Below are 12812 nucleotides of genomic sequence, written 5' to 3'. Positions count from 1 at the left end.
TTTGTTCAAAGTGTAGTGTACTTTTGCTTTGTACTTTGTCCTTATTGATATTTTCAGTCTGTCTGTGTCAGATTCCTGGCTCAGTGGTAATAATCTGATTAAAAAATAATATTTCAGATATTAGAAACCGAAGGAATATTCCTAGGGCGATTATAACTTTAACAGTATGTTTGTGATTACTTACTATATAAAAAACGGGAGATTTGTGATTGAAAAACCGAAGGAATATTCCTAGGGCGATTATAACTTTAACAGTATGTTTGTGATTACTTACTATATAAAAAACGGGAGATTTGTGATTGAAAAACCGAAGGAATATTCCTAGGGCGATTATAACTTTAACAGTATGTTTGTGATTACTTACTATATAAAAAACGGGAGATTTGTGATTGAAAAACCGAAGGAATATTCCTAGGGCGATTATAACTTTAACAGTATGTTTGTGATTACTTACTATATAAAAAACGGGAGATTTGTGATTGTTTATCAGAAGCTGATATTTCTCTTTCTAACTTAAGTGTTACAGTTACAGTTTTTTGCAAGAATCTTCATATAAATATATACATTTCAGTGTAGAGAATGGATTTAAGTTTTTGTAATTGAGAAGTTAATGGCTCTAAGTGGAAAGATAATGTTTCTTGTGTTAAGTTAATAGATATTACAATACAAAGTGTATAAATTCATACTTGAACGGAATTCTTTGCTTGGTATATAATGGGAACGTACAAACTAGGGATATCTAAGGTAAGTTTTTTGAAAAGAGGAAGTTTAGAGATAAATGCATAAAGGAGTTATTTACAATTAGTAAAATATTTTCATAATTGAAAAAGAAAAAAAAATTAAGATTAGTATGTTGATTTATGGTAAATTTCTATAGAGCACAGATTTATTAGAGATGTGACATATGAATAAAATGATTCAAATTTATTTTCTTCAGAAGTTTTGACACATACTGGACCAATCTTGAATATTCTGTACTTTTTATCAGCCACTTCCATTATTACCTCACATTTGATTTGTATGTGAAGATGTTTTCCGTTAAAATATTGAAGAATGTGCGGATAAGATTTCAACACTTTTCTTTATTCACAATCATGATATAATACCAATATGATAAGCGATTCTCTGAAATTAACAAATAAAACAAACTAAATATTTATTGCAACGCATTTGAAATAAAATACAATAAATTGTCTAAAATAATAATGTTAATACAAATCATAAATATACGATGTTACCTTTACAATTATAGACTTAAATCTAGGCAAATAATAATGTTATTTTATATTCCCGCAAATAATTCCGTTTATAATTTAATTCACGGCGAATATTGCAAAGTTCATCATCATTTAAAAAAAATTGAATTTACTATTGAAATTCATACATAATAAATTACTAGCTTACCGATTATGATCTACTTTCCATTGGAAAACATCAATAAACAAATACATGAACAATTTTAAGCACTTCCGCCCAAGGCAAAACAACATATCAAAGTGACGGTTAATGACGTCACCGTAAAACAATTTTATGACGTCCTTTTACTGGAAACAAAATAAGACGTTACGTTTGGCGGAAATAGTGAAGCTATCTTAAATTGAAAGAGTCAAACAATGTCTTTATTGTTTTTAATAGTAAATACTATCAGACAAATCAAACTATGAAAATTCAGTGATTATAAATAAAATAAATTTACAATTAAGAACTATAATTCTTACACTATGTCTCCCTCGCCAAGAGGTTGGGGTCGGACATGGGTGGTTCTACTCAGGTGCCTGTTTGTGCCTGAAATAATGCACAGACCTGAGGTCTTCCTTCACCAGTAAGGCTGAAATGTCTCCATATGGCCTTTACTGTGTTGGTATGACGTAAAACCGATTCAAAAAGGTTAGTGCCGGTCAGACCTTGAAACAATTGCCCCTGGCAAACATTGGTTTGATTGGTAGAATCTGGCCCCTGACATTGAATTCTTTCAGAATGCTTATACAACTATAAAGATAGCACACAGAAGGTCACTTGTTCTATTTGGGTTCTGGGTTCAGCTGCAAATAATTTTGCAGAGGCACACCAAATATCTCCCTCTATCAGTTAAGCAGTAAATTTCACTTCCCTGTTATGGTTTGATTATTTAATTTTTTTTATTATGTACAAGGTTTTGTAGATTGTTAAACTAATGACTTTATAATTATGAAATCACTTGTATTTTTAAATCTTAATACATTTTCCTGGTTGGGAAAACTATGAAAGTGTTAATATGATTTTTTTTAGTTAAAATCTACATAAGACTTTTAAAGGAGCTCTGCTGAGGTCCCAAAGCCTAAAAAAATTAAATTTTGTAAATTTAAATTGATTACTCTGCAAAAATAAAGTGAGCATATGACCTGAAATTTTGCACACAAGTTACTGGGTCCAGACCTACATCAAATTTAAAAAAAAAAATCCAGTCCTGTTATGTCAAAAAAACCTCAATGAATTTCCTTCAAGCAGGTTCAATATAATTTCCGAAAATGTGACATGATTTTGAAAAGGCAGTGATCATGAATTTCCAGTCAAGTTTGCTACATCACATGCCAGACATGTCAAGTAGTTTTAAAATGCCTGTTTCATGCATTATACACTGTATGGTCATGTTGGTTGAATAGTAATTATAACATCTGCATTCATCATGATGATAATTATGTGGCTTTATATTGAGTCACATGTTTGACATGAGGATTTATCAGGAGTGCATGTATGAGGATGTTTGACAATATTTACCTGAGACTCTTTAATTTTCGTAAGCATTTTCGTTAGTTTCGGTAATTTATTACGATTTACTAATTGATTTTTAATGATAGGATTGTTCATGATACTTTTTGTTATAAAAACGTCCCAATGGCCTAGTAGTAAATATAATAGCATAGCAGTCCCAAAACCTCAACAAACAATTATTTTTTCAGATTTCTTTAATTATCTTTTTATGATGTGCAGCATTAGTGGATGAATCATTTCCTTATCTTTTTGTGTCTTTTCTTAAAAAAATCATAACTTTGATACAGTGTATATAGATCTGTATGTAACTTTTCATAATTTCAATTTGCCAATGGATGATTGGCATGCACAAAACTTAGTAGTCAAGTTTCACAAAATATAATAATAAGAAATAAAAAAATAAAAAGAAATGTTACATTGAGATTCAAACTTACAACCTTCAATTTGAAACTAAAAGTCTTAACTCCTTACCACTGAGTTAGGCAAGTGTTGTGTTGGTAACTTTAAGTTATACATAAACCAGGTAAACCGTAATGCCATACTTTAAAATCCGTATGATTTACTTCGGAATCCGACAATTACCGACAAAAGGTAATTGAACATTCAAATGTCTCGGGTCAATATTGCCAGACAATACATTTTGTATTACAAGTGGAATGTTTGGTATAAAAACTTTTCATAAATATAAGGACCTTTCATGAGTATAGGGTCTGTTCATGAGTATGAGGACTTTAGATGATAATTGGACTCATAACTATGATATTTTATAGACTTTTCATGAGTATGAGGACTGTTCATGAGCATGAGGACTGTTTATGAATACGAGGACTTTTTATGAGTATGAGGACTTTCCATGAGTATGAGGACTGTTCAGGAGCATGAGGACTGTTTATGAATATGAGGACTTTTCATGAGTATGAGGACTTTCCATGAGTATAAGAACTTGAAAATGTATCACATTTATAATAAGTACATGTATGAAGCTGTAGCAGCAGTCTTTTGGTTGATTTGAGAAGGTTCCTAGTAAGTTTCATGTTTTGAGTTGAAAGGATTTATTGTAATTTTCAGGTTGGATTTGAAGCTTTACCAGAAATCTTATGTTTGATTTGAAAGAATTTGCAGTAAATTTCATGTTCGATTTGAGACAATTTATTGTAAATTTAATGTGAGAGGATGTGAATTTCATGTTTGGTTGGTGAGGATTTATATTAAATTTCATTCAGATCTGAGATCATTTATAATAAATTTCATGTATGGCATTTGATTTGAGTGGATTTGTTGTATATTTCATGTTTGAGTTTAGAGGATTTATTATACATTCATGTTTCATATGAGAAAATTTATAGCAAATTTCATGTTTGATTTGAAAGGATTAAAAGAAGTCAGGATATATAATAATGTAGACCAGATCTATTACTTCGGCCTACATGTACACACCTGAGATTTTGTGTTGATGTTGATAATGACAAACAGATTGACCCCTATTGATTTTCAAAGAACACTCTGGTTGGATCAATAAGTTAATATAGAACACTTTGGTTTAAAGACTTAAGAATTGTTTTGGAGATTGAACACATCCTGTTGTTTAGAACACCATGTAACATGACTTTAATTGGTTACAATTTTCAGGTCATAAATCTTTCACAAACATCTCTTGTAAAGTTGATTGTAAATATAGATTTAGGTCCAGTGTAGAAATTGTATTATCACAGATCTAAATCTGTGAATATTGATCCTAGGGGATCTCACGATTTAAATGCGTTTAAAATATTTAACATAATATACAGTTGATCTAGAATTTATTTTCCGATTTGTTTGCAGGTGTATCCGTATGGCAGCAACGTACATGTGATTGAGGGAATGGGCTCACCTCCCATCTCCCATATATATTTACTGCAAGTATTAGAAAGAGAGCCTGACAGTATTAAATGGTCTACACCAAGAGAGGTTATTATTGGCAAGGGAGCTTCAGGAAAACTTGGACTCAAACTGAATGCTTACAGGGTATGTTAGGAGAATTTTCTTGTTTGATTGATAGTTCTTTTGTTTCCTTTTTTTAGCTCACCTGTCACAAAGTGACAGGGTGAGCTTTTGTGATCGCTTTTCGTCCGGCGTCCGTCCGTAAACTTTTACTTTAGATGACATCTCCTCATAAACCACTAAGCCAATTTCATCCAAACTTCACAGGAATGTTCCTTTGGTGGTCACCTTTAAAAATTGTTCAAAGAATTTAATTCCATGCAGAACTCTGGTTGCCATGGCAACCGAAAGAAAAAACTTTAGATTTCTTCTTTTGAAAAACCCTAAGAGCTAGAGCTTAAATATTTGGCATGAAACATCTTCTAGTGAATGTCTACCAAGTTTGTTCAAATAAAAGCCCTGGGGTCAAAATTGGCCCCACCCCAGGGGGTCATTGATTTTCCCAATATGCATATAGTAAAAACTTAAAAAATCTTCTTTTAAAGCACCCAAAGAGCTAGAGCTAAGATATTTAGCATGAAACATCTTCTAATGAGTGTCTACCAAGTTTGTTCAAATAAAAGCCCTGGGGTCCAAATTGGCCCCGCCCCAGGGGGTCATTGATTTTCCAGTATATGCATATAGTAAAAACTTAAAAAATCTTCTTTTAAAGAACCGAATGAGCTAGAGCTAAGATATTAAGCATGAAACATCTTCTAGTGAGTGTCTACAAAGTTTGTTCAAATAAAAGCCCTGGGGTCAAAATTGGCCCCGTCCCAGGGGTCATTGATTTTCCTTATATATGTATATAGCAAAAACTTAAAAAATCTTCTTTGGAAAAAAACAAATAGCTAGAGTTTAGATACTAAGCATGAAACATCTTCTAGTGAGTGTCTACAAAGTTTGTTCAAATAAAAGCCCTGGGGTCAAAACTGGCCTTGCCCCAGGGGTGTCATTGTTTTTAACTATATGTGTAAAGTAAAAACTTAAAAAATCTTCTTTTAAAAAACCTAATGAGCTAGAGCTTAGATGTTTAGCATGAAACATCTTCTTATGGGTGTCTACCAAGTTTGTTCAAATAAAAGCTCGCCCTGTCGGGGGAGGGGAGATCATTGTTTTTCATTATATGTGTGTAGTAAACACTTAACATCGTGAAACATCTTCTAATGAGTGTCTTCCAAGTTTGTTCAAATAAAAGCCCTGGGTTTAAACTGGCCCCACTCCGGGGGCCTATATACAGGTGAGGGATCTCAGGGCCATCATGGCCCTCTTGTTTTTTAGATTTTTTTTGGGGGGGGGGGGGGGGGGGGTTGTTTGGTTGAATTTTTAGTTGAATTGTTTGCATTTATTTGATATTGGAATTTCAAATATTTTTTTTTTTATTTGACTAAGAGTTGAACATTTATTGCATTTATTTGAATACCTGAAACAAATTATTTTTCGTGTTAAAATAGGCCTTATATATAAGATTGATTGGTTGAAAAAAATCAGGCTTAAAAAATATTATCACAGTGTATGTGGTTAAGCCTAATCTAACTTTTTGTACTTAAATATTTATTATAGATTTTGATGTGTTTGAAAGAATGTAAATTTTTTGCAAGATTGCTTCATCATTAATCAATTCAGCAGGAACTAAAACTGTTTTTATCCTTATTTAAGAGTGTCCTGCTGATGACAATTATCTAACCATGGTTATGTGTGGTTGTGAAATCTGATAAGATTCCAGTGTTGTAGTTTATACAAATAAAGTTGTATGATGCATGTTGAGTTTATTCAAAGATAAGGCATGCTAAATTCCTCTAATGGATTTTTGACTTTGGAGCAGTCCATTTTAAGTTTTAAGGGATTCCATGGTTAAAACACTGATGTGTAGGTAGGCTCGGCTGTATACTGGTGGTAAAGGCTGATCACTTTAGGTTCCCACAGGGTAAATGGGTAAGATAAGACATGCTTATACGGGATTAACCTTCTTACTGTGAAATATCTATACAAGGAAATGAGTAAAAAACTTAATTCTTTTGGGCTTTTTTTGTTACACATACATGCACAAGATTGTTAAGAAAATAGATATAAATTTTGAGTGCTTTGTTGTAGAATAATGCATGGTTCGAGTTCAAATGTACAAGAATATAATCACAAAGTGAAAGACCAAATGGTGATCAATTACAAAACATGTAAACAATAAACCTTGAATCATTATAATACTTTAATGTGAGAAAATTTAATATCTATGCCATCCTAACATGCTGATGAAAAAGAGAATTGATAAAAGTATGTTGAACTTCATTGAGCATAGAAGTTATTTTTCTGACATTATTTGGTTAATTGACGTCACATCTGACGTCATATGACATGTAAAGCATTCATTTTTTATGCTGTGCATATATCGTGTAATAATGCACTTATTTGCCCTATATGTAGGATAGAGGAAATGTGTGAAGTGTGTTAGAGTTTAAAATAATGCTTAAGTATGTCATTATCCCCAAATATGAGATATTAAGAAATCGTATTAAGATACAGGATTTTGTGTCATAAATGAAAGCTTCCATCCTAATATTAAAGCTGTCTGTCAAAGCTGTAAATGTTAAGGTTAGTATATTAAAGTAAAGTTGACAGTTTACCAGCTCATTGGCAAGGATCCCTAGAGGTCTGGCTCATATAAGTTAGAAATAGGCAAATAAAAAATGATACATGTACAATATATTGAGAATGTTAAATGAGTGTGGATTTCATATGGAATTATTGAACAAGTTGAATAACGTTTTTACAGAATCAGAAAAACTTGACAAATTATGTGATAAATTTAGATATTCAAAATATGAGCCCCACGATGACAAAACCAACATAGTGGGTTTGCGACCAGCATGGATCCAGACCAGCCTGCGCATCCGTCCAGTCTGATCAGGATCCATGCTGTTCGCTTTCAGTTTCTCTACTTGTTATAGGGTTTTTAAGCGAACAGCATAGATCCTGATCAGACTGTGCGGATGCGCAGGCTGGTCTGGATCTATGCTGGTCCCAAACGCATTATGTTGGTTTTGTCATGGCGTGGCTTATATGTATCTGATGTGTAAAACTTACTCTTTCCATGTAATGTTTTGTTTTCGAATTGTTCAATGATTGAAGAGTTGTTTATTTGTTTCAGGGTGAATCTGATTGGTATACCATTGTGACAAAAGTTAAAGAAGATTGTTGCATCCACAGAGGATCTTTGAACGTATTTGATCGTCTTATATCAGTTGATAAAGAAAGTATACTTCATGTACCGAAAGATAGTGTGCTTAAAAGACTGAAAAATCTAGGATCTAGAATAGTTCTTACTGTCACATGTCCAGTTAGTATACCCAGTCGCTATGTTGGTACCCAGCATGTAAACATAAGTGAACACAGGCATTGTTCTGGTTCCTTGGAGAAATTTAAAACACTGGTACCGAATGCTGAAAATTTCAATTCGTGTGATTCAAATAGATTAGGCAAAGACAATCTTAATGCTGGTGTAGCTCAAGATATTGACTTGAATGAATTTGGAAAAGATTTATGTGAAGGGGAGAGAATATTAGCAAGGAATAAAAAATGTGATCAACAAAAGGAGACTACTTTTACTGAAAGTGAACATAGTGATAATAGACTTAGTAATGAATCAGAATCGAGCATTTTATGGTTCAGTGATTCAGACTTGAGAGATGGTTCGAGAAATATCAAACGTGGACACAGTCAAGTCTCTGGCAGCAGTAGCAACCAGTCTGTAAGCTCTGATTTGCCTCTTCTCCAAAAGACTGAGAAAATGAGGAGAGCAAAAGAAGGCAAGTCTGTACGTCCATTGTTTAAAGGAGGTAGTACAGAAAGTCCTGACCGTGCAGAACTTGAGCCGCTGAACATTCGAACATCAGGCTCTCTGTCACCAGTGCCCCATGGAAGAACAGAGAAGTTTAATTTGTCACCTCAGTTGTGTATATCCAAGGATTCTGCAGTTTCTATACAAGATATCATGGTAGAGGAGCAGAGTTCATTGCCTGTACAGTCTGGTATGTATTCACAACAAAAATTGTAAAATCTTTATAGATTTGTTACCTTTTTAGTTGGTCTTGCATTGTTTAATCTGTGAGGACACTAGTTTCAAAATTACATATGCATGTGCCTGTAATAAAACTTATTAAGATTTTATGATTTAAACAAGTTTTTTGTCAAAATGATTACTTGCTTTAGTTTTTTTGTTTGTTTTTTTTTTGGTGCAGAATAGTATCGTCTTTTATGCAAAAACTTGTCAGTTACATTTTGCTTTAAAATTGAGGATAATCTTTTATTATTAATTTTCTTAAGTAGATAGTGATAGAAAGTTTTTCTAAGTTTGCATTGATTAATAAATGATTGAATTGACCTCCTGGAATAGCACCAGTCCAATTCCCATTTTATTGCAAGAAAAAGGCACTTTGCTTTGTCTTTAAAGTATCATTTTTTTGTGCAGTTTTTTATACATATTTTATACGTTTAAACTTTAGTTTTCTAGAATAGTAATGTTCCCAGGTAAAAGACTTTCAAGTTTTCAACATGGGATGAATATATAAGGGCAAGACAGTTGAGATGAGTGACTGAGGGCAGCATTTGTATTGTAACGCAGGTGTAATTCTATAATAGTATGGCTCTTTTATGTATTGGAGTTGTTTGTGAAATCAAAACTAAACTTGTGATTTTATTATGTCATCCCTTGATTTAATTGAAAAAAAAAACAAAATAAACAACTTCACTTGAAACAGTTTTCTTTTTTGTGTGTTGTGATAGATTTGTATGATCTGAAGATAAAGTTAATATTGTAACAGGATATCTCTGTAGTGATAGTTAAGGGTGAGCTTTCAAATCTTGACAGAATTAAAGGAGTATTGTAAAGATATAATGGAATCCATTATTGCAGTTTTTATGTTTATGTGAAATTTTGTAGCCTAAATTAAGTTTATTTAGGCCAAGTGTATCTTGTACGTTTCACTATACAAACTACAGTGGTTAATAGAATAGTAGGCCAGTTTTTCACTTTTTATACCACCACTACTTGTTTTATATAGATTTTCCCTATCTGTCCATCCATTCTGCTGCCAGAAAAAGTAAACAGGGGGCCAGCTATCTGTAAAACAGAACTATAGAATAAGGGGCCCTTAAAGAAGTGGCTCCTTATTCCATTACAGTCACTTGTCAGTCTGTCTGTAGAGTGACAAAACAGTGGTTTGTGGGGGAATCCATGTCCTAGAACACATTAATTTTCTAGTTTTGAGATTAATCTATGATAGTTTATTAATAATATTTCAGTTAATTTTATCTTTGTATGTTCTTGTGAAATCTCTTTCAATAAACCAGTTTTACATAAAAAAGAAGGGAAAAAAACCAACTCTATCTGTTTATGGAAAGTTTATAATATACTATATATACAATGTGTTTATCATTATTTAGTTCCTGAACAGGTCTAGTTACTGATATATAAATATTTTAATGGTGTTTCATATCTATTTATAAAAAGCAGTTTTGAAATGTCAGCGTGTCATTGGTCAGTATCCACCAATCAGATAATAGGGATTATTTATTATTTTTAGCACTATAGTAACAAACACTGTTATTTTTATGGTTGTTTGAAAGTAGTTTTAATGATGTAGGGAAAGTTTTCAGACAAAGCTCTTCTTCTAGACACCTAGACAATGGTTACATAGCAGCATATGAAATATTGATAGTAACCTGAAGAGGACAGACTAGTTGAGACCACTTTATGTATAGTTGAGCATTTCCTTCCCTCAATTATCTAATCATACAAGTTCATCAAGGTTAGGATAATGTATATATATGATTTATCAAAGCACTTACAGTACTTATGGAAGGCCGCAGGATTATTTATCTGTACTTTTTTTTTCTTTTCTCACATGAGGAACCCATTCGTTAGCTGAAGATTCAGATTTTGGTAGGCTATGCCCTACTTCTTATCAAAAACATATCTTCTCTTCACCCTTTTCTTATTAACATCTCCTAAAAAGCATCCTCATTATGCTTTTAGCATCAAATATCATTATTGTGGCAGCGTGGTCGAGTGGTTATCGCATTGGACTAGTAATTTAAGGATTACTGACCCCGTGGGATCAAACCCTGGTTAGGTCAAGCCATTGTTTTTGAGCACGAAACTTTACATTCATTGTTTAGTACTGGTTGGTTCCAGGAAGAGATTCGAGAGTGGTTTAATAAGCTTATAGCTTTGAACACAATTGAACTAAAATAAATTTGTTTAAACTAAATATTATTACACTGTATGACAGAGTAAAACACAGCTATGATACTTTGTATAACAAAACTAAGTATATTTATCTCAACTATTGGAAGAATAGTGGGGCTATTTCTCTCACGCAGTTTGCAACTTCTTGTAAGTTAATAATTTTGCTTTTAACTTCACACATGTCTTTCAGGATCAAAACGAAGGTCACTATCCAAGGCCCAACTAGCTGTTATTGAAAATTAACTACCAGAATGCTTTAAGATTACACTCATAGTCATATTTATAATCATCATCTGAAATAAAAAGAAATTTTGGAATTTATTTCAGGACACTTGAGCAATTGTCAATGCCAGAATTGTGCTGGTACCTCTGACTCTAAAGTATGTTACAGTTGTGGAACAAGGCCGAGCTCAAGTCCCAAAAAGACGACAAATCCTGGAGTGTCACTATTTATAGATGCCAAGGAACCTCTTCCTGAAGATTATGGGAATTTTCTTTTAAAGGTAAGATAAATATCAATATTAGGTTATCAATTAATGTTTGTACATATTAATAAATGATTTCAGGAATGTATAACCATACTCACCTGAATTGATTTAACCTTTGACCTACTCATGCGACCAGTTCAGACCAAGGTCAACCGGCATGGCATATCTGTGCTGCCTGATCATGGTCTGCACTGTTGGCTTATTTTGAAATTTTATCCAAAAATGATGAAATGTTATGTCAAGATTGAAAGATGGACAATTTTATTTAGGATATTTTGGGTGGTATGGGTTAATAGATGGCTCTACTTTGATTTTCAATTAGGTCATTAGTAAAATTCAGCATCAAAATACTTCACAAGCAAACAATATAGGGTTTGGTGAGGCAACTGGAGCATTGTAGGTTTGCAGGCTAGCCAAACTCTACTGGTGAAATTCGTGTGCTTTGATCACCCAACCTGCCCTCATGGTATGATTTCTTAGTTAACATGTCTTAGCCTTCATGTTTTTTTACCATTTGTTGTTGTTTGCATTTCTTTACAGTGTATACTCTGAAAACATGTCCTGCTCATATTATTTGCATACCTGATAGGTTGGTACAAATGAACACTAAAATTAGAAGAATGTTTTGAGCACATTAAGTACAAAAATTGTACCATGTCACCACTGGCTCACTTAATCTAATAATCCACTTTATATTAATTATAGATGTATTTCATTTTCAGTGTTTTAACTAAACAAACAGATATTCATCATGGACACATTATTGAGATTTTTTAAACTTTCAAGTATGTTTTTCAAATTGTAAGATTAGAGAGGGGCTTATAAATAAAAGAGATACTTAACATTACTAGACTAGAGTTCTTAAATACATTGTACCTCTATATAACAGGGTTATATAGACCTGAAAATATATAACAGGGTTATAGACCAAAAATATATAACAAGGTGACCTGGTCATATTGACCCTAAAATATATAACTCGAATATATATAACATATATAACAGGGTTATATGGATGCGAAAATATGTAACAGGGTTACATATTGTCTATTTAATTGACCCAAAAATATATCTTAAAATTATGTCAGGGTCAAAGAATTTTGTTACATATCATTTCCAAAGAATGTAACAATTCATGAAATTATTTTGACCCCCGCCCCCCCCCCCCCCCCCCCAAAAAAAAAAAAGAAAAAAAAACAAACAACAACAACACAGTTTCTACCCTCAGCTTCAAATACATACGTAAACACTATAGTAATTACTTTTGTCATTTAATGGTCTTAGGCTGAGATATGTTCATTAAGAAATCATATATAGAATTACGGCAGTGAATATTATAATGTCTTATTGGTTATTCGAACATGTTACTA

The 12812-nt window shown here is 32.6% G+C and overlaps 1 protein-coding gene across 1 annotated transcript in view; it reads left to right on the top strand.

Annotated features, from left to right (window-relative positions):
* The first annotated feature begins 402 nt into the window (after nucleotides 1-402).
* LOC132741676 (uncharacterized) overlaps nucleotides 403-12812 on the top strand; it is a 36836-nt gene continuing 24426 nt past the window's right edge. Inside the window, exons 1-4 of the mRNA XM_060729906.1 lie at nucleotides 403-744; nucleotides 4573-4755; nucleotides 7856-8735; nucleotides 11282-11457. Coding sequence (XP_060585889.1) covers nucleotides 715-744; nucleotides 4573-4755; nucleotides 7856-8735; nucleotides 11282-11457 — 1269 coding nt within the window. The 5' untranslated portion in view covers nucleotides 403-714. The remainder of the gene's footprint in view (nucleotides 745-4572; nucleotides 4756-7855; nucleotides 8736-11281; nucleotides 11458-12812) is intronic.

This window comes from Ruditapes philippinarum, unplaced genomic scaffold, assembly GCF_026571515.1.
Source record: "Ruditapes philippinarum isolate M1 unplaced genomic scaffold, ASM2657151v2 ctg1985_1_1_1_1, whole genome shotgun sequence".
NCBI lineage: Eukaryota > Metazoa > Mollusca > Bivalvia > Venerida > Veneridae > Ruditapes > Ruditapes philippinarum.
Note: the sequence above shows the minus strand (reverse complement) of the source record. Positions and strands in the feature narration are given on the sequence as shown.